Source organism: Pituophis catenifer, unplaced genomic scaffold (genome assembly GCF_029215685.1).
Source record: "Pituophis catenifer annectens isolate HBS135680 unplaced genomic scaffold, rPitCat1.0.hap2 SCAF_4, whole genome shotgun sequence".
Taxonomy (NCBI): Eukaryota; Metazoa; Chordata; class Lepidosauria; order Squamata; family Colubridae; genus Pituophis; species Pituophis catenifer.
This window is the reverse complement of record NW_027256884.1, coordinates 96,974,063-96,995,564: the sequence shown is the minus strand read 5'-3', so window position 1 is coordinate 96,995,564 and position 21,502 is coordinate 96,974,063. Positions and strand designations below refer to the sequence as shown.

The 21,502-nt window shown below is 35.3% G+C and overlaps 1 protein-coding gene across 1 annotated transcript in view; it reads left to right on the top strand.

Annotated features, from left to right (window-relative positions):
* ALCAM (activated leukocyte cell adhesion molecule) overlaps positions 1 to 21,502 on the top strand; it is a 132,459-nt gene that overhangs the window by 93,863 nt on the left and 17,094 nt on the right. Inside the window, exons 2-11 of the mRNA XM_070943768.1 lie at positions 2,217 to 2,317; positions 5,567 to 5,786; positions 8,318 to 8,382; positions 10,660 to 10,747; positions 14,174 to 14,356; positions 16,485 to 16,612; positions 16,998 to 17,127; positions 19,380 to 19,492; positions 20,620 to 20,755; positions 21,102 to 21,229. Of these exons, the coding sequence (XP_070799869.1) occupies positions 2,217 to 2,317; positions 5,567 to 5,786; positions 8,318 to 8,382; positions 10,660 to 10,747; positions 14,174 to 14,356; positions 16,485 to 16,612; positions 16,998 to 17,127; positions 19,380 to 19,492; positions 20,620 to 20,755; positions 21,102 to 21,229 (1,292 nt within the window). The remainder of the gene's footprint in view (positions 1 to 2,216; positions 2,318 to 5,566; positions 5,787 to 8,317; positions 8,383 to 10,659; positions 10,748 to 14,173; positions 14,357 to 16,484; positions 16,613 to 16,997; positions 17,128 to 19,379; positions 19,493 to 20,619; positions 20,756 to 21,101; positions 21,230 to 21,502) is intronic.

Genomic DNA, 21,502 nt, shown 5'->3' with positions numbered 1-21,502 from the left:
ATTAATAGATGCAAAAACCTAGTTTTCAAGGCTCTCAAAATATTTTATAGCCTTGTAAAGGTTCTTTGTTTTGACACACTGTAGTGTAGAAAATAACTGTATCAAATGCTTATTTGTGGCACATAACTTCCCCAACAATAGGTTGGTGCCCTGGGTTAATACCACCCCCCTAGTCATTGTGAGTTGATGTAGCCGTAAATAAAGTCTTTGATGCTTTATCCTTGCAACAGGCAAATGTCTTAAAGTTTGCATACACCCTTTGAGTCCCTCCAAAAGTTTTTGTAATTGTTGGGATTAGATATTGCCTGAGTGTGGTAGCTCTTACTTTGTTGCTACCAAACTCCAGGCTTTTACACTTTTAAGCAATGTTGCTTTTGAGCTTCCAAGCCAAGCTCCAGGCAGGAATCACACCAAGACATGCTGCTTATCATACTTTGTGATACAGGCAGCCTCTTGCTTGCCTGTAATAGTTGTAATTACCAGATACTACCTCTACCTTCTCACCTGCTTTTTATCTTCTCCTTATTGCCTTTTGTCCTACAACTGCACACCTATACTGTGTTAGCTTTCCCTTTTGTAGACTAAAGACATAAGTGGGGTAAAGCTGTTTATGAACATTGACAGATTCCTGAAAACACCAGCGTGTGGCTCCCACTTCCTCTCAAGTTTCCGAAGCTGTAAACTTTCATGGCCTTTTTTGAAGAAGGGGGTAAGATGAGCCTGGCCTTGGGGAATTAGGGATGCAGCCTGTCTATGCAAGCACTGAAAGAGCAGTCTTAACTTCACTTCCTCACATATCTCACAATCCCTTTTGAGAATCCAAGCGGTGCCTTCCGCCGTGCCCTGAAGACCTTCCTTTTTCAGCAAGCCAGGCTGGCTTAATGTTTTTTAAATGTTTTTAATATGTTTTGTTATTGTTTTTTAACTTTGGGGCCAAATTTATATATATATAAATTTGCGCTTCAAGGTGTTGGTTATCACCTTTAAAGCGCTCCATGGCATAGGGCCTAGCTATCTTCGAGACCGCCTGCTGCCACCGACAATCTCCCATCGACCCGTGCGCTCCCACAGAGAGGGCCTCCTCGGGGTGCCATCAGCCAAACAGTGCAGGCTGGTGACCCCCAGGGGGAGGGCCTTCTCTGTGGGGGCACCTACCCTCTGGAATCAATTGCCTCCAGAGATAAGGAGAATCCAAGACCTCGGTGCCTTCCGCCGTGCCCTTAAAACCTTCCTTTTCCAGCAAGCCGGGCTGGCCTAATTTTTTAAGTGTTTTTAAGTGTTTTGTTTATTGTTTTTAATTAATGGGGCCAAATTTATATATGTATATTTTAACTGTATTTTAATATTTGTACTTGATGTTTTTACTTGGCTGTTCACCGCCCTGAGTCCTCAGGGAGAAGGGCGGTATACAAATTCAAAATAAAATAAAATAAAAAATAAATATCTTTTTAAATTGCTTTTAATGTTTGTATTTATGTTTTTTACTTTGGCTGTACACCGCCCTGAGTCCTTCGGGAGAAGGGTGGTCTATAAATTTAATAATAAATAAATAAATAAATTATTTTCCAAATTACTTAAAATCCTACCTTTCCAGATCCTACCACACCACTGGGATTAAGTTAGATCTCTGGTAATGCTGCACTTCCAAGGAATCCAGAATTCACTGGGAAATTTTGTATGCTAGCATTGTATGCTAGCATTGAAACTTTTTCTCATCTTTGGAAATTCTCTAATTCAGAAATAATATAGAATAAGAATACTTTAGAACAATCTATTGTTCCATTGGCTAATAAGAAAGAATTGTGCACTACCACAGCATGTCATTCAGATAGATGTAGTGTGCTCTGCAGTGGCTATGGAGGCATGTGCGTGCACTGAGGAAAAGGGGACAAATCACAAAATGTATATGAATATATAAATATGCAAATACTGCAAATTACAGACTTAGTTGGATGTTCCACAAGTATGGAGCTCAGTGTTCTTCTAAAATTGCTGCCACAGAGTTTTTGCCAACTTTGCCAACTTCATTTTGAATCTTGATGAATTAAAGACAACAAATATTTAATGCAACACGAACTAATTTTTTAACATTGGTTAAATAATTAAATTATTTAATGAATTTTAAAAATCTGTTTCAGTTGTACATACGCTTTAGCTAAGACTTAGAAAAATCCAATATTTTATAATTAATAGTTGTTTCTTATTGTTTTTAACAGGACTTGGATTATATACAGTAAACACAGTATATGGAGATACCATTGTTTTGCCTTGCCATTTAGACGTTCCTAATGGTCTTTTGTTTGCAAAATGGAAATATGTAAGTATAAAATAATCTTAAATTATTTCTGTTATTGCAATGTAGGAGGAATTTTGTGGGACTAACAAACATATTATTCAAAATATGTTTGAATAATATTGTTTGAATAAAATATGTTTGAAAATATTCAGGTCTTTAAAATTTTGTGTTAAATGTGTGGTATAAGTAAGTCTTTTGGTATTTTTTATGCAGAAGCTTATTAGCAATATGCCACTTCTCTTAGAATTCATTAGGATAAAAGAACCATAATAATTTGTTCACTCATTTTGAAACAGATTGCATAGTTGTTAGACCAAGTGTTTCACAGTGGTAAAAAGCCTATTGCTATGTTTTTATTATGCTCACATTATTTTATACACACAGTTTTTCATGCTCACTATAGCAACATGAAGCAAGTTCATAGAATCAATAGTTGCGTGTCATACTGTGTCTGAAAGTGCATTGCCTGCATAAAGGAGACCAAATACAGGTCCAGCAGAATGCTAATAAAAATTGTTGCGGTTGCTCTCGCTTCTCATAGCATGTTGAAAGCACTACAGAATAAATAGCCCATTCTAACAGCAACCAATAATCCATTTGTAGCTTTCTAACAAAGAGAGAAAGAAAGGACTTTCTAGGTTTTGTGATTTTTTTTCTTTATTTGGCTTTTGTTTTGTTTTGGCAAGGAAATGTCCTGAGGTGAATTACTCAATCTATGTGTGTTTATCTGAGTTGATGTAGCAAGCCTGTGTGCACTACACAAAGGCTTGGGGGAAAAGTTCCACCTTTACTCAATAGTACAAGAAAGTGCTGGAATGCCAAGAGATAAGACTTCAGTAAATATACTGTCAGATGTGACCTGAAATTAACTCCTCATGAGTATTCCTACCAATTCTTCAACCTTCTTCAGGACTCTTCAATTTGAAGGTGCATGTACATACCTTCTGTGTAATTACCACCTAAGGGTCTCTTGTTTGTAGGATGGAAATACCGTATTTTTCAGAGTATAAGATGCACTTTTTTCCCTCCTAAAAGAGGCTGAAAATTTGGGTGCGTCTTATACTCCGAATGTAGCTTTTTCGAAGCTTTTTTTCAGCGAGGTGCTAGATCTACCTCCGACTCTCAGCTGTGCTTTAGAAGCTTTTTTTCAGCCCTAACAAGATGCTAGCGAGTGAAGCACTTTGCCTGCTCCCTCTGACTCTCAGCTATGATGCCTTAACGAGGCGCACTATGAAGCGATCTCCATGGTTTGCCTGCTTTTCTCATTGCTTCTCTCTCCAAAGATCAGTTGTGCTTTAGAAGCTGTTTTTTATCCCCAAGCATAGCCAGATGTATACCTGGTATGCAGATTTTTTTTGCTATTTTCCTCTCCAAAAACTAAGCTGCATCTTATACTCCGAAAAATACAGTATGTCAAATTCTAGGTTACTGGGTATAACAGTTCTGATTAAATTATTTCAGGGAGGGAGAATAATGGTGACTAAAGATTTTTTTTTCACTTTAAATATTATTTGTTCTTCTGCAAAACTTGGGTTTTTACAAGCTTTGAATATTTCTCCTTAGTACTTTTTTCAGCTATTTTAACAATATTGTCAACTATACAACAAAGCAAGAAAAAAGATGGGATAGCACAGATTCAGTAGTACAGTAACTCGTTGCATAAGGTAGTATAATCTCTGTAGGCTTTACTAGAAATAAACCAAGATACTTAGTCCAAAGAAATCTTTCTCAGCCTGGGATTCTCAAGATACATTATATCAGTACATCTCAGGTTTATCAAATTAAAGGCTTCTTCAGATGCTTAGTGATTTTTATTTCTTCAAAATTGGGTACTTCCTGATAATTTTTTGCTGTATATAATTAAATCTGTTGAATCAGATAATTTCTTACAGTAGCGCTGAACAAAATATTTGTTGAAGCTATAAGAAAAATATGAATTGTTTAACTTTCTTCACTTATGTTTTCCTAACACATACTAAGCAACAATTTGACTTTGATGCTGCAGGTAATATCATATTTAATATGTTATTAATCTCTGGAATTGTGCCTAGTTCTGGTGATCCAATCTGGCATATGAGCTTATTTTGTGGAGATAATACTGCAGAGTTAATTTGTGATTTGATTCTCATATATATCTGCTTTTCCCCAAAATCTTCTGCTGAAATATAATCTCCATCTTGATCTACCAAAACACTGTAAACTTACACACAAAGATGAACACGCACACATACATACGCACACATACATACCAGAGGTGGGTTGCAGGAGGTTCTGACCAGTTCTGTAGAATCAGTAGCAGAAATTTTGAGTAATTTGGAGAACCAGTAGTAAAAATTCTGACTGGCCCCACCCCCATCTATTCTCTGCCTCCCAAGTTCCAGCTGATTGGGAGGAAATGGGGGTTTTGCAGTAACCTTCCCCTGGAGTGGGGTGGGAATGGAGATTTTACAATATCCTTCCCCTGCCATGCCCACAAAGCCACGCCCACAAAGCCATGCCACAACCACAAAGCCACACCCACAGAACCAGTAGTAAAAAAATTTAAAACCCACCACTGATACATACACTTGAATTTTATTCTATTATGATTTGCTAACATACTTCTACATCACAATACTGAAAGATTAAAAAAAAGTTATGAAAACTTGGAATTATTTTCTTCTAGAGTGAGAAAAATAAACTCAGAGAGTTTAAATAGGAATTCAGAAAATTTCTTTTACTGTATTTCTAGAACTCTATTCTGTAACGAGAAGTAATCAGGCACAACATACCAGAGTAGAAATATTCAAGACTGGGGAAAGGGTTAACTGGGTCAAACTGTTTAACAACTATTGATTTATTGCGCTCCACAGGGGTTTTTAAAAAAATCTTTTGAATGACATGCTGTATTGTCAATGCTTCACAAACTCATAAGCTTTGTGAAGTTAGTCTGCAATCTAAGCCACTGTGGGCTATTGCTTAGAAATCTGGAAACTGGCCAGTTATCAGGTTGAAAAAAAACTGGTTCCCCAATGGCCAAATCTTTATATTCTGCTTTCAGTAATTTCCCAGGGTTGTAATACATTTAAATAAAAAATTGGATTCAGAAGCCTTGAAAAACTGAATCTATTTTAATTGTTCATAATGTATTGTGTAAATATAAAATAAGTATTATATTTGAAGAGCTCTGAATTATTGAAATGACATAAAACATTTGAGAGAGAGATAAGAGAATCATCTGGTGTGACATAAGCAGCTGTATAAATTTGATAAATATTTTCCCCCTTCTAGGAAATTGCAAACAAGGCTTCAGAGTCTATTGCTTTGCGATCTGCAAAAAAGCCAAGTGCACAATATGACAATGTACCAGAATACAAAGACCGAATAAGTCTTTCTGAAAATTATACCCTGTCCATTAATAATGCAAGAATTGGAGATGAAAAGAAATTTGTATGCATGCTTGTAACTGAAGACAATGTCTTTGAACAAGCTACACTCGTCAAAGTTTTCAGTAAGTACCACTTAATTACTCTAACAGAAGAATGACGTCAAGGCCAGTGAAAGCCTTCAAGAGTTCTCTTCAAAAATTACCAATGAATTGTAATTTGTCCTGTGACATAAATTAAAAATTACATGGAAAATAATCCTAGTGATTGTATTAAAGTTAACTTTAAATCAAATTGAACTTTTGTCCCAGCTACTTAGTTCTAGCCTGTGATATTATTGAACCGCAATTCTCAGTTTCTCAGTTCATGAAACATTTTTCCTGCAGTTGTCATGCTTGTCGAAAACGATGCCTTCCAAAGTAATGGGTTGAATACTCCCTGAAAAAATGGTGAATTGCAATTCTGAAATTTTTAGTACTTCCCATCTGGAGAACATCATCCTGGGAAAGGATGATCTACTACAATGTGTCTTAACCTTGGCAATTTTAAGACACAGGGACTTTAGCTCCCAGAATTCTGGGAGTTGATGCCCATATATCTTAAAGTTGCCAACATTGAGAAACTCTTGTCTAAAAATTCAGTAATTAAAATTAATAGAGCTGAAGAAAAAAGTACACAAACTGCAACCAATCACTTCTCTAACATAAGACTTTGTCATTAAGCATTCACTTTTTGAGCAATAATTTGAAAAGATTCAGCATATCTGCCAGAACAAATTTTTATTCCCTCAGATTGAAACCTAATTTTTACACTTTTAAAAACACTTGTAACTATCTAATACTCAAAATTAGAATGCAAATATTTATCTACATCTTACGTACTGTAATAACTAACTCCAGTGGACTTGCATGGGAATATATATGCATCAAGAGTAATATAGAGATTGTTTTTGTACTCACTCTTCAAGAAAGTTTTTCTCTAAAAACTAATGTGGAACAATAATAGCTTCATATATTGTTTGCTCTATTTCCATGCTGGGTGGTAAGAAGGAGCGCTTCTTTCTTATAACATTAAAAAACTGAAATCTATGATCTATGAAGCAAGTTGGGGAATATTACTAGGAGAAATCTTTTAAGGAAAACTCTTGCTGTCAAATTAATGGAAGAGAGAATAGATGTAGTATTATAATTGTTCCATTAATCTCCAACCTATTTTTAGTTTTCGTGAAGTTAATTTACCATGAGAATATAAGAATAGTCCTGCCAATTTTAATTGAACATTTTTTTTCTCAAAATTTGCCAAACAGATGACTAGGTTTTTCACAACCGGGAAATGGAACTCTGTCTCTCATATTATTTTCTTTCATCTGGTATTGTGGACATGCTGCCCCTACTCAGATATAACATTGATTGTTCAAGACAGTTAACTACCCTCCATTAATTTATTCAATGTCTTTTTAATGTCATGCAAGTCAGTGGATATCATTTTGTCCTGTGGTAGTGAATTTCACAGGTTAATAATGTACTCCATGCAGAAGTCTTTCCTTTCTCTGTTCAAAACCTCCTTCCAGTCAGTTTCTTTGGATGGGCCCATGGGCCTAGTATTTTCAGAAAAGGAGAAAAACTACTTTTGGTGCTGTGCACAAATTCATATCTTAATCGTACCACCACATCCCTCCCCGCATGTTCTCATTACCTTTCTTCCAAGCCTAAAAGGACCAAACATTGTAGCTTATTCTTATAAGGATGTCATTTGAGTTCTCAGTTAATTTTTGTTACCCTTTCTATAAATCTATTATATCTGTTTAGAAATGTGGTAATTAGAATTGTGCAGTATCTCACATACAGTCTTACTAGGTTTGTATAAATGCATTGTAATATTGACAATTTTATTTTAAGTCATTTCTTGATGATTCCTAGAGTTGAAATTGCTTTTTTTCTCTCTGCTGTCAACTGAGTCAACATATTTATTGATATTTATAACTTGTACTTTTTCTGGTTAGTAACAGATGGCTTCGAACTATCAGTATTGTTACAATTATTTGAGTTCTTTGTATACATAATACGAAAATATAATTCTATTACAATGAAGTTTTCAGTTTCTCACATGGTTTGATTCCATCCATGTTGAGAAATCTGCATACAGGTAGCCTTTACTTAATGCCTACAATTAGGCCTGGCAATTACTGTGTTATTGATAAGCAAAGATATTGCATGGCTGCAACTGACTTAATGACCTTACTTCTGTGAAGTTACTAAGAAATCACCTGTGGTCATTAATTGAAATACCATGTGAGTGTGATTTGTGATTTTATTGCTGGCTTCTCTATTGATTGCATTTGTTGAAAGTCAGCTGCGAAGTGTGCAAATGGCAGTGACTGTGGGACACTGCAAAGGCCGCAAAGGCCCACTTATTGAGAAGCGCTCGATCTCAATTACTGGGCCTCAGGGATGCTGTGATCGTAATAAGTGCAAGGAAGGACTGTAAAATTATTTTCTCAGTGCTGTTGTAACTTTGAATGGTGCCAGGCAGTCATGCATTGAGGACTCCCTGCATGTGACTCAGTCCCAAATATCTGAAAGTTGAAATATAACCCAAGTTTTTACCATTTTCTTTCACTAAAAAAACCAAAACAAACAAACAAACAAACAAACAGAGCAGCCATCAGAGCCTGAAATTGTAAATCGAGCAGAATTTCTAGAAACAGAAGAACTAAAACTGGTAAGTGAACATTTTTTCCTGTTAAATACCTTTAAATTGATTTGTTATACAATGTCTTGGAAAACAGAATAGAAAAGAGACTCTGGCAAAAAGACACTTAAATCCACAAAAGGGATTTGTGGAATCTTCCTTTTATGGGGAAGATACAGAGCAATCCACTTCAATTATACTACCGTAGCTGTATGTTGAGCGGGAGAATTGCTTCCATGGGCAGAAATCCACACTGTCCTAGTTTCGTGAGCTTCCAGCCTCACAGGACTTAACAACTATCTTATTTTGCTGGTTTTTACATGAATTTAGTATGTCAAAGGGAAGCCTTATGTTAGGACTTAAACAGAAAAGCATTATTATTATTATTATCATTAGCTTCTCCCATGCTATGTAGCATATTGGGCAGCAAACAGAAAAGAATAGAGTTATAAAAAAACTATTTTATAATTAATAAAAAAAGCTTAAAGATAGACTACATCCTACATAAATTGGCCACATTTTACAGATTGTATATAAATACATCTTTCTGCATATTGAAACCTATATATGAAATAAATTGCTGCTAAATCTAAAGTAGCCCTGGTCTGTAAGGAGGATGCTCAAAATATATTTTATTAGGAAAACATTTCAAGCAGATTTATTTTCTACATTTTGCAATCCAAACATTTATAAAGATTCCATAGCTTTATCTGTGGGGTTTATACATGGAAAATTGTACACTATCATCACCTTCCCTTCCTAGCTATAATAACAGGTAGTTCTCAACTTATGGCCATTCATTTAATGACAGTTCAAAGTTTCAGAGGCCTTGGAAAAAGTGACCTATGACCCATCTTCAAAGTTACAATTGTCACACTATCAACATAGTCACATGATCACAATTTTGGTGCTTGGTAACTGGCTCTTATTTACAATAGTTGCAATTTCTTGTGGTCGAAATTTGCAACCTACCCAGCCAGCTTCCAACAAGCACAGTCAATTGGGGAAGCAGGACTCGCTTAATGACTATGTGATCTACTTAACCACCATGTAATTTGCTTAACCACCATGGTGATTTGCCTATCAACTACAATAAAAGTAAACATAAAATTGGATCTAGTCGTGATGAATCACTTAATGACTGCACCAGTTATGGCCAAAATTTCAGTCCCAATGGTAGTTGTAAGTCAAGGACTACGTGTATTATGATTTAATGGATATCTTACATATATATTTTATTTTTTAATTTCATGCAGGATTTTCTTTATAGCCCAATGATATCTCCATTTATTTGATTATTTCAAATAATCTATCCTTATATATAACATTCTTTAATTTCTTATATTTCTTTCATAGTATATCTATGTTCCAGTAGCTACACTAGGAGTAAAAAATGAATAGAGAGTATGTGAGGATGAGGAAAATGTGGTCCTCCAGATGTTGAAATTCTCATAAACTCTAATGATTGCTACTTAGAGTGAATTGAAGTTGGAATTCAAATCCCTGCCCTTGATTTATACATATACAGTATAATGATCTATCTATTATATAAGATCTGAGATATACAACAATTTATTTAAAAGTTTAATGAAATGAAGACTTATAGATGTGTTGAAAATAATAACTTTAAGTATACCGGTAGTCCTTACTTGATGACCAGAATTTCCATTATCAAGTGATGTAGTCATTAGATGAAAAATGATGTGACCACATCATTTAGGAGTGGCAATTTCAGTAGTCCTAGTCACAGTCATTACGCTAGGATCCCATTTCTCCTGCCCTTCTATGTTCACTTTAAGCTACTCCTCACACCTGCCTGTTGCACTCACCCATTTCCGCTTTTTTGTTCACCCTGAATTCCACTGCCTTGCTGCCCCAAATGTCCTGCTCTCTTCTACCCCCAGCATTTTGTGCTTTGCTGCTTCTGCCACCCCATCATCCCTTACTCTGTCACCCTGCCACCAATATATATTTGATGTCTTTTTCCACCTTTTCTCTGCCCTTGGCGATAAGAGCAGCAGAACGCAGGGCAGAGATCAACAGATAGGTGGGTGAGGTAAAGTTGAAGCACAACCTTATGTTGTAAATGCAGGTGGTGACTTTAATTTTGATCACATGGCCTTAGAGGGGCTCAGTGGTTGTATTTCAAGGACATGATACGTCTACCAATAGTTCAGCACTATCACAACTTTGAACAATCATTGAACAAATGTTCGTTAAGTGAAGGCTATCTGTTATGAACAAAAGAATATGCAATATGCACAGTAAGCTGAAATCCATAACCAAATTGTGTATTTGAATTCTTAGCTTGGAGAATGTATTACAAGAGATGGTTATCCTGCAGGAAATATAACATGGTTTAAGAATGGAGCTATTTTGCAGCATGCTGAAGAAGGTAGGATTTTGTATCTAGATGTTACTGCATGCATGTTTGTTTATCTTTACCAATCAGTTTAAAGTAAGTTATTTTAAGCATTGAAATCATTAACCTTGTTAACAATGCTGCAATTAACATAGTAAACAATGTTGGTTGAATTTTGTTATATTTTTGACAATTTTTTAATAATAATTATTGACACAATTTAAAGTTAGTTCTTTAAAAATGTTATCTAAGAGTCAGCATAATTTAATTGTTAAGCGCTGTATGAGAAGCCCTAAATTTTAGTCCTTCTTAGGCCCAAACCTAGCAGGCTGATTGGGGTTAGTCACTTCCTCTCAGTCCAAACCAGCTTCAGATTCTTGCGATAACCATCTGATAAGCCATATTACCCTGTTTCTCCCAAAATAAGACATCCCCTGATAATAAGCCCAATCAGGGTTTTGAGCGCATGACAAAAAGGCCAAGCGCTTTTTTTGAACCAAGGGTTCAAAAAAATATAAGATAGGGTCTTAATTTTGGGGAAACACGGTATTATTGCATCATGCATTCATAAATAAACCAGTATAAAAAACAAGTGCAGTATAAAACTCAAATTGATCCTGAAGCAACTATATATTGTTTATATATGCTTTTATTTATTTTATAGTTCCAATTCTAATTCTTTTCATTAATCTGATTCTGATTCTATTTTATTCTTTCTAATTCTATTACAGATGTATTCTATTTCTATTCTATTCTAATTCTGTTCAAATTCTAATTCCATTGTAATTCTTATTCTATTCTTTTCATTTTAATTCTGTTTTATACTCTAATTCTTTTATATTCTAATTTTATTATAATTCTATATTTCTAATTCCATTATTCTAATTCTATTTTAATCTAATTCTGTTCTATTCAGATTCTAATTCTGTTCTAATTATATTCTAAATCTATACTATTCTAATCCTTTTCTAATTCTAATTATATTATATTTCTACTCTAATTCAAATTCTATTCAAATTCTAATTCTAATTCTTCTATTCTAACTCTGCTCTAATTCTATTCAAATTGTAATTCTGTTCAAATTGTACTTCTGTTCTTTTAATTCAGTTCTATTCTAATTCTATTCCTAATTCTAAAATTATTCTATTCTATTCCAATTCTCTTCCAATCTGTTTCACTTCTACATCTATTCTATTCTATACTATTCTAATTCTTAATTCTATTCTAATCCCATTCTAATCTAATTCTAATTCTTACTCTTTTCTATTCTAATTCATTTCTACATTTATTCTATTCTAACTCTCACTTTCACTTCTAGTCTAGTCTAGTCTAATTTATTTCTTAAATTTTATTCTAATTCTAATTTAATTCTGTTTCCCCTGCCCTTGCCCCTACTTCTCTTCCTTTCTCTACATCCCTCTCTCCTCCAAATTCCTCTCCCCATTCCCCTGCTCATCCCTGTCCCCCTCCCTTACACCTCCCTATCCCTCTTCACATCCCCATTGCCCTTGTTCTCCCTCCGTCCCCCCAACCCTCCCTCAACCCTGCCTTCTCCTCTGTTCCCTTCTACCTATTTGTCCCCTTTCCCTTCCTCTTACCTATCTCCCTTCCCTCCTGCCTCTGCCTCTGCCCTTCTCCTATCCATTCCCCTCACACTCACTCTCCCTTGCTCTCCCTTGCCTCTGATAACCTCCCTTACCTCTGATACATCATGAAAACAACCCCACCCCTATTCATTCATTCATTCATTCCTACCCACCCTTCTCCTCCCTATCCCATTCCCCTACTCCTCTCCCACTGCTACTCCACCCTGGCCCACTGTACCTCTTTTTCCTCCACTCCTTCCTCTTCCTCTTCCTTATCCCTATTCCCCTCTCTTCCCCTCCCCCATCCTCTTCCTCCCTCTCCCTTAGCTCCTGTAATAACCTGCCTTGATGAAGTCATAAAGGCATTATTCCTCCCTCCCTTCTCTCCCTGTCTTGTCTCCCTTCCTTCCCCTTTCCTACCAGGTCCACTCCACTTCTTCATCCCCCACTTCTTCCCCTTCTTCATCCTCCTCCCTTCCCTTCCCTCTCCTCTTTGTCCTGTCCCCCTTCATTCCCCATTCCTACCCATCTTATTCCATCTCTTTCTCCCCTCATCTTCCTTTCTGTCTTCCCTGATCCTCCCCACACCTCCCGCTTTTATCTTCTCTTCCTCCCATACCCATTCCCCTCCCTATCTCCCCTACCCTGACCCTGACCCTGACTCTCAGTCTCACCCTGAGTCTCAGCCTATCCCTCACCCTTTCACCTTCATCCTCATCCTCACCCTAACCCTCTCGCCCTCACTCCCACCCTAAATCTAATCCAAATACTCACCCTCACTTACCTCTGTAAAAGTTGTCTACAAAAAGAGGGAAGCTTCCCCAGGGTCCAGGAGCCCTACTGAAGAGCAGCTTATCTCTAGGAAGGCATCTTCGCACTGATAATTGACAATAACTGACACTTTAGCCTGCTGGGATGAAGTCATAAAGTCATTCAAATCCCAAGGAGATGACCCACCTCCCTTATCCTCCTATCAAAGTTCACCTGCTCCTGTACCTTTTATGACTTACACCCATGTCAAATCTCTCTAGAAAGCTACCAAACCAATCACTAAAGCTGCCTATCAATCATTTTTTCCACGGAAGTCATAGGTCTTTGGATGTTGATTGCCTCGTGTTATAGAAGTTCCATTAAGCACTTCAATATTGTGAGCAGCTTAATAGTCTGCTATTTGCTTTCTAAAGTCAAGGGTTGGAAGCAGACTTGACTGTGTTTAGGATAGAAGTTGAAATAAATTTGTCCCCATAAAATCAACAGGATTGAATCTTAACAGATCTCACTGATTTTAGTGGTACAAATTTGAAAATTTTGAATTCAGCTCATTGTCTGAAAAGTTTTTAAACCAAAATTATTCAGCCTGTCATATTTAGACCCATTGCAATATATATTAGGCATTGTTTTCTGTTTGAAAGGGGGGGGAGTATTTTAAATTTATTACTTTCTTCTCTGTTCACTAAAGTCTCTGTCTTCCACGTATATCTCTTGTCATCTTGCCTTGTTTAATTAGTGAAGCTCCTTCTGTTTTCCTTATCAAAGAGGCCAGGCACTGTAAATTTTTGAAAAATAACAATGGAAATGAAATATGGAGGGCAAATTAAACTGCATGCAAACCTATCCTAAGGTATCAATCTGCTTGTGTGCATCAGTGACAAGAGGGTCTCCTGCTTAAACCGTGGGTTGGACTAGAAGACCTCCAAGATTCCTTCCAAAACTATTATTGTTATTTGGTCGTTCCATTTAAATGAATAAATTTAGGATTAGACATACACAAACTTAGTATTACATCCACTTGGATGTCCTAAATAGAATCACTAGAATTTGCACTCTTTATTTACAAATAACTTTGTGTAAATCATGCTTTTTCTTTTAAAAGCTGTTGTCATAGATGAACAAACGGATGCAGATAAAGCCAATGGACTTTATACCATCAAATCTTCCCTAAAATATAAACCTACAAAGGATGACACTGGTGCACAGTTCACTTGCACAGTGACATATTTTGGACCAACTGGACCAGAGATAATACGATCAGAATCAGCAGTCCCTGACATTTACTGTAAGTTTATTGTCATATAAATTACTTCTTAACATAGATTTTACATAAATGATACATTTCCAAAAATCAGACAAGCATAACATATTCATGTACATGCAGTTGTTTGCCATGACCTGCCCCTCCCTTTTGAGAAAAGGTGTTTATTCCTTTAAGTTAAGAAGCAAGAGTGAAATCTGCTGTAACTTGTGCTTCTTAATATTTGACTTACAGCCAAAACTACCTACACAATTCAGTGGAATTTTCTCCTAACTATAATAAGCATCCAAGTAGCTATTCCCCAAATGGGTATTCTGTGAATATATAACTGCAGTTCTGAAAATTTTCAGCAATGTTCATGATGATTGACAAAACCTGAGAAAAAGACTATGTATAATTTACCCTATTCTAGGTTTTGTTCATTTATGTAACACATTCTAAATTGACTAAAGGAAAACTAAATTGCCCCCAAATACCTATTGAATTTACAAACATTTTAAAGAGGAGATTAATTTATAACATGATTTATTTGATTTCTTTTTTGAAGCTGTACCTTTAGGCAAAATACGCTGCAGGATGGTTTTTCAATATATATAATTTTTATTTTATATAAGTTTAGCTTCAGTGTGTTTAATCTAATGGTGAAGGCACACGGTTAGAAATCAGAAGACTCTGAGTACTAACTCTGCCTTAGGCATGAAGCCAAGTTGGGTTATCTTAGTCCATCACTTGGCAGGAGGCAATGACAAACCACTTCTAAAAATTTTGTCAAGAAAACTACAGGAGCATGTATAAGCAGTTGCCAGGAGTGACTGCTTACTCACAGGCATGTGCACGCGCACACACAAGCACATGCACACATTTAAGTCTTTCATTTCAAAATTCTGAACTACAGTAAGGTTCTACAAGTACAGATTTTCAAACTTGGCGATTTTAAAACTTGTGAACTTCAACTCCCAGAATCCCTCAGCAAGCCATGCTATCTAGGAAATTCTGAAAGTTGAAAAACTGAGGAAGCTTCTTGGATGAGAAACAAAATGTCTTCAAGGAAAAAAACCTAGGAAGTCCAGTTGCCTTTTGAAAAACACTTTTGGGACAACCATGACTTGGATGATTGAAAATCTACATCAGGGGTGTCAAACTCGATCCCGTCACAGGACGCATCAGAAATTTGTTTGCCCTTGGACCAGGTTGAGCGTGACCTGGTCATTGCAGCCAACTGGGTGGCTGTGGCTGAGCCAACTCCACAGCCTATCATGGGCTGGATCCAGCCCACGGACTGTGTATTTGACAGTCTGATCTACATACATCTACAAATCTTGAAGTTGCCAAGTTTGGAGACACGTTTTCTATAGTGGTGTTTCACATATATGAGCACTGGTGGTCAGTGGTTAGAATGCAGTATTGCAGACTAGCTCTGCCCACAGCCAGGAGTTCAGTCCTGACCAGCTCCAGGTTGATTCAGCCTTACATCCTCCTGAGGTTGGTAAAATGAGGACCCAGATTGTTGGAGGCGATATGCTGACATTTGTAAAACACTCAGAGTGCTCTAAAGCACTATGGAATGGTAGATAAATCTAAGCACTATTGCTATGTGCTGATGTAGTTACTAAATGGGGTGTTGACATAAATTTTGAGAGCATTTGGAGAAAAAGAGTAGAAGCCCTGCATCAAGATTGTCAAACATGATTTCCCAGCTAAAAGTCCAATATTTGCATATTGGACTGTTTTTGTTTTGTTTTGTTTAATTTGATTTATATGCCGCCCTTCTCCGGAGACTCAGGGCGGCTTACAGTGCGTTAAGCAATAGCCTTTATACTTTTGCATATATTTATACGAAGTCAGTTTATTGCCCCCACAAACTGGGTCCTCAATTTACCTACCTTAGAAAGGATGGAAGGCTGAGTCAACCTTGAGCCTGGCGAGATTCGATCTTACTTTAATTGCAGACAGCTGGTGTTAAATTACAGTGCTCTGTCTGTTGAGCTATCCAAATTTGCATTTGGGGCAATTTTGTAGCCCCAAAATTTCTATTTTGCATCAAATCCTTGATGCATACAGCTTCAGTGCCCTTGCTTGACACAGATTTATTTTACTCTATCTTATGTATTTGGGAAAGTCAGATTATTAACCAGTTTATGTTGCTTTACAGATCCCACTGAAAAGGTTCAGATTGAGATTCTTTCACAAAGAAAAACAATTAAGGAAGGTGATAACATTACCCTGAAATGTTCAGGAAATGGTAATCCTCCACCTCAGGAGTTCTTATTTTTCATCCCTGTAAGTATTTTATTTAATTTATATTACAACCTCTTAAATTTGGGAAGCCACAATTTGGTTTAGATAGGAAGGTCTCTTTCTCACACTATTCTGTTAATCAATTTCACATCTTTCCATTCCTACCTTCCCAGTTATTTTTTGTTTTTCTCTAAATTTCATTCAGTTTTACTTTTAAAATCTGTACACGACAACACTATGCATTAGTTCACTGTATCTATGACATCATCACTTTTGCATAAAATTTATCAAGAAGGCTGGAACAAGGAACAATAACATAAAAAACCTGAAAACATCAGTAAACTAGAAGTTGTGTAGAAGTTATACACAAAACATAAACATCTTATTTTTCTGTATTGCAAACTTTTGTTTAACCTTTTTTTTAAAGGGAGAGCCTGGACCAATTCGAAGTTCCAGTTTTCATGTGTTGACTGATGTAAGAAGAAATGCAACAGGCGAATACAGATGTTCTCTGACTGATGAAAGTTTGATAGATTCCACAATAGTTACGGTACATTGTAAGTAATTTTACTTTACTTACTTTACTTTATTTGATTTATATACCACCCTACTCCCGAAGGACTCAGGGCGGTGAACAGCCAAACAGTAAAAATACATAGATATAAAATTTAAAAACAAAGTAAAATTGAATTAAACAATTTGGCCCAACAATTTTCTTTCATTCCTTCTTATAGTCATATATCATTTTGTAATATATGCCAAGGCTTTTGCCATCCTTATTGTCTCTTGATACATGGATGTTTCTGTCAGAGTTAGGCCAAGTTTTTTTTAAAAAAAATCATATCTGAGGCTTATTTTAAAAGTTCAGAGATATGACTTTTTTTCCATTCATCTTTTTGTATATCTCTCCTTTACCTCTAAACTACTGACTTTGTTTTTAATTGATATTCAAATTTCATATAGAATATAAACATTTTCTTATCTTTAACATTTGGACTGGTTAAAGCATAAAAATATAGAACATTGCATTATTCCATAGATATAAAATGGTGATCTTGTTATTGGGGGTGGGGGGAGGGAACGGGAAGAGAGAGTGATCCCAGAATTAAGGCACAGAGACTGCAATTGTCTGTCACATAAGATATATGGCTAGGATAGTCCATTGAAAAGGGGCTGCCCTCAGTTATTATTTTCCTGCAGTTTAATGTTTCTGCATGTCAGAAAATATTGATATAGGTGCACTTGCTTATAATTCTATTTTTCCTATTTACATTCCTTTATCATAGGATAAATAGATGAATAGAAAGAATGTCTGGTTACAGAAAAAAATCCAGGGCCAACTTAATAAAATACACTATCAAAAATTGTCATGCGGGCTTTGGGGTTATAGGAAATAATTCAACATAAAGCACACAAAAACTCTCACTTTTTCACCTCATCTAGAGCGGAATAAGAATGTGGCAGAGATTTATTATATACCCCTAGGTATGATCTCAGATAAACATTTTAGTTGCTTAATCATAGGTTTTAGTTGATTTATTAATAAGTCTGTCAGTGTGCTCACCAATAAAAGTGTGCTTCTGAAGGGGAAAAAAATCCTGTTTTAGTATGTACATGCTTGTTCCAATTTAGACACATTCTTAATAGCGGTTTTAAAATATAAAAATAAATAAATAATACCTTTATAAGGAGATCTGCTTCTTTACCCTTATCACATGTATTTTGTATGTTTTCCTAGCCAGGGTTTACAAATGGCTTTTGGTCACAAACAAAAATAATGGGTAGAGCAGGACAACCTAAATGGAACAATAAATATAAAATGTTTAATGTTCTTACTATTTGGTCATAAATTTAATAATTTTCTTCTTCTGTCCTATCAAAAGTTATTATTTTGTATTTTGAGAATTCGTTCAAGGCTTTCAGGGGCTACATGCAGTCCTTGGGCCCCATCTATATGCCTCTGACATAGATGCCATTATAGACTTCTGCTTACTTAATTCAAAACTGCAGCTCTATTTTACATGAAGTTAATATTAATTTAGAAGTAGATTTATCGTAAGAAAATAAATCTCAAGCTGTTTTGTATGATTAAGAAATTGAAGATAAAAGATAAATAAAATTGTGTAATGCATTAAAAAGTAACTAAAAAGACAAACATAGGAAAATGTAGTTAATTTTAATCTTACTGTATTTTGATAGTTTAACATTTTAATTTTTTTCTTAGAAAAAGTTTCAGTTTCAATTTCTAATCAAATATGAATACATGAATATATTTTACTTATCTCTGTATCTTAGATACATGCTAAGAATACCTTAGTTGAGAGTTTGCATTGTGGACTTCACTGTCTTAAATTTTTATTATCATGGAAGCAAGGCTAAAGGAAGAAGTTGTATGGAAATGCCTCTTACTCTTCTAAACATCTTTTCTTTAAAGAAAAAAAATATACAGATAGAGTATTCCTTAACCATTTTCTCATTTCACATATTTTTCTTTATTCCAAAAATTTTTAAAGTGAAAATTGAAGTGTTTCATTTTATGCTATCTACTGACACACTCTCAAACCCACACACACATATGCAGTACATACACATATATAGTACATGCAAATATTTCTGCTATCTTCTTTTGAAGTTTATTTTCAGTCCTTTTGTGAAAAGTAATTGACTAAGACTTTGAGAAATTGCAGCTGTAACTGAAATTACCAAATAATTCTGTTTTTTGTTTTGTTTTGTTTTTTGCTTTATTTAAACTTCCTAAGTAAGCAATGTTTGTGCATATGAATAACCATCCTGAATTTCTTTGACATAGATTTGGATTTGTCACTTACTCCCAGTGGAGAAGTTATTAAACAGATTGGAGAAGCATTGCCTGTATCTTGTACAATTTCTTCCAGTAGAAATGCTACTGTGTTCTGGCTGAAGGTAAATATTTTTAATTTGGCTGTTCTTAATCCATTATTGTATCTGGAATGGTGATACTTTAAAGTTCATAAGAACCTAAATGGTATGGGGTTCTTATTCTATGCAGCCCTCTAAAATATTATACACAGATATTAGAATTCTTCCAAAATTGTTTCCTAGATTGTAATGTTTAATATTCAAGGAGTAGGAGGAAGGAGCAAATTATCAAACATGGGCAAAATAATATCTGCATTTAATGTATTGTTAAATTTAATTTAAACTTGGAAAAAGCTATCTAGCTATTAGAGCTGCTTGACCCAGAACCAGTAAAAACTCAAATCCTCAAATAGGTGTTTTATTTTTCTGAAGATTTGTGTGAGAATCTTTCATAAAATTATTTCATGAAGCAATATGGCTCTTTCACTTTAAGCAGTGAAACAAAACAAGTATGTTGTTTCTCTCTGCGTAGCTACACCTTAGCATAACACTTGCACAGAGACCTCTTCTGGCTTTGGTAAGTTCTGAAGAATGCTGAGTAGTCCTCTCAAAAATTTCTGTCAGATCCAAAGCATAGTCCATGTAAGAGTCATTTGAAAGATTTTTAAAAATGCAAGTTGAAGCATATTTGCAATTGCCTCTTCAGTTTGAGGAGAAAAATTAGATTGTCTCTGTATTATGTGCTTTTTCATTGAAGTAAATTTAAGTCAATTTGTTCAGGACAAAACTAATTGCTACAAGAGCTGGGGAACTCCTCTTCCCTTGACATTTCTAAGCAGAGACTAGATAGCCATCTGTTGGCTTCAAATTTATTGAAGGAAATTACAAGCTCTGCTTTATTTTAGAAGAGGGAATTGCATTGCATAACTTGTGGAAAGTTGAAAAGTAGATATAAATAATCTTATCGATAAATACAATAACAAGGGTCAAGATGTACTGTGTTCATTTTTTAAAACATAAAAATCAGGTAACAATGTAAGTAGATGTTTTTTTATTTAGTATTGAATACAGTTTAATTGGAGAATCAGTAAAAAATAGTTTGTTAATACTCTCCAAAATGGTTAGTTCAAACTAGTTGTGTTGAAGAACTTTGTTATTTTTTTCCCTGGAAGAAAGTAGATTCCTAAGGATATGGGCATTTTTTTTTACAGGATAATAGCAGAATGAGGTCAAGTCCTTCTTTTTCAAGTTTGCAGTACCAAGATGCAGGAAATTACATCTGTGAAACAACTTTACAAGAAGTTGAAGGCTTAAAGAAAAGTCAAATTCTGACACTGATAGTACAAGGTAATGTAGATTCCTAGTATTTTATATTGATATTTTGTTTAGTTTGTATGTTGCTACATAATTATGAAATGCTCACTAGCTATAAAATACCCACTTAAATCTAACACTGCAAATATAAATAAAATTAAAGGTGTTTGGCTAGCTTTTAAGAAATAACAGTATTTTACATGATTCAGCTTTGTGTGTATGGGGCATGAAAAATATGGGCATGAATATCTAGATTAATTGGTTTCAAATTTGCACTGTTCAATGATATTTCAATTGGTCTTGAATCCCATAGTGATTCAGTACTATGAATGTAGCAATAAATAAATAAACAATTTAAAAAATTCTTTTGCATTTTAAGGAAAGCCTCAGATCCAAATGTCAAAGAGAACCAGCACAGATGGATCTTATAAAACTATAGCCTGTCATGTAGAAGGATTTCCCAAACCTGCAGTACAGTGGACTAGCAGTGGAGGTGTCATAAATAAAGCAAGTAATTTTCTCATTATTTTTTGCATGTTTATTTCAACTACAGTAGATACAATATTGTGAACTTCTTGCTGCTCTTTGAATTTGGTTGTTTCATTATCAGACTAAATTTGAAATGATGATCTGCCTCCTTTTTCTGGTGTTCTGGGTTTGTGCTCATCTGGATAATGTTCTTACACAGCGGCTTTTGTGGCAGGTTGGGTTATTATTTTGGTAATGGAACATTTAGTAAATGTGAGTGGTTTTTCTAATTTGTTGCCTTTCCTCTGCTGA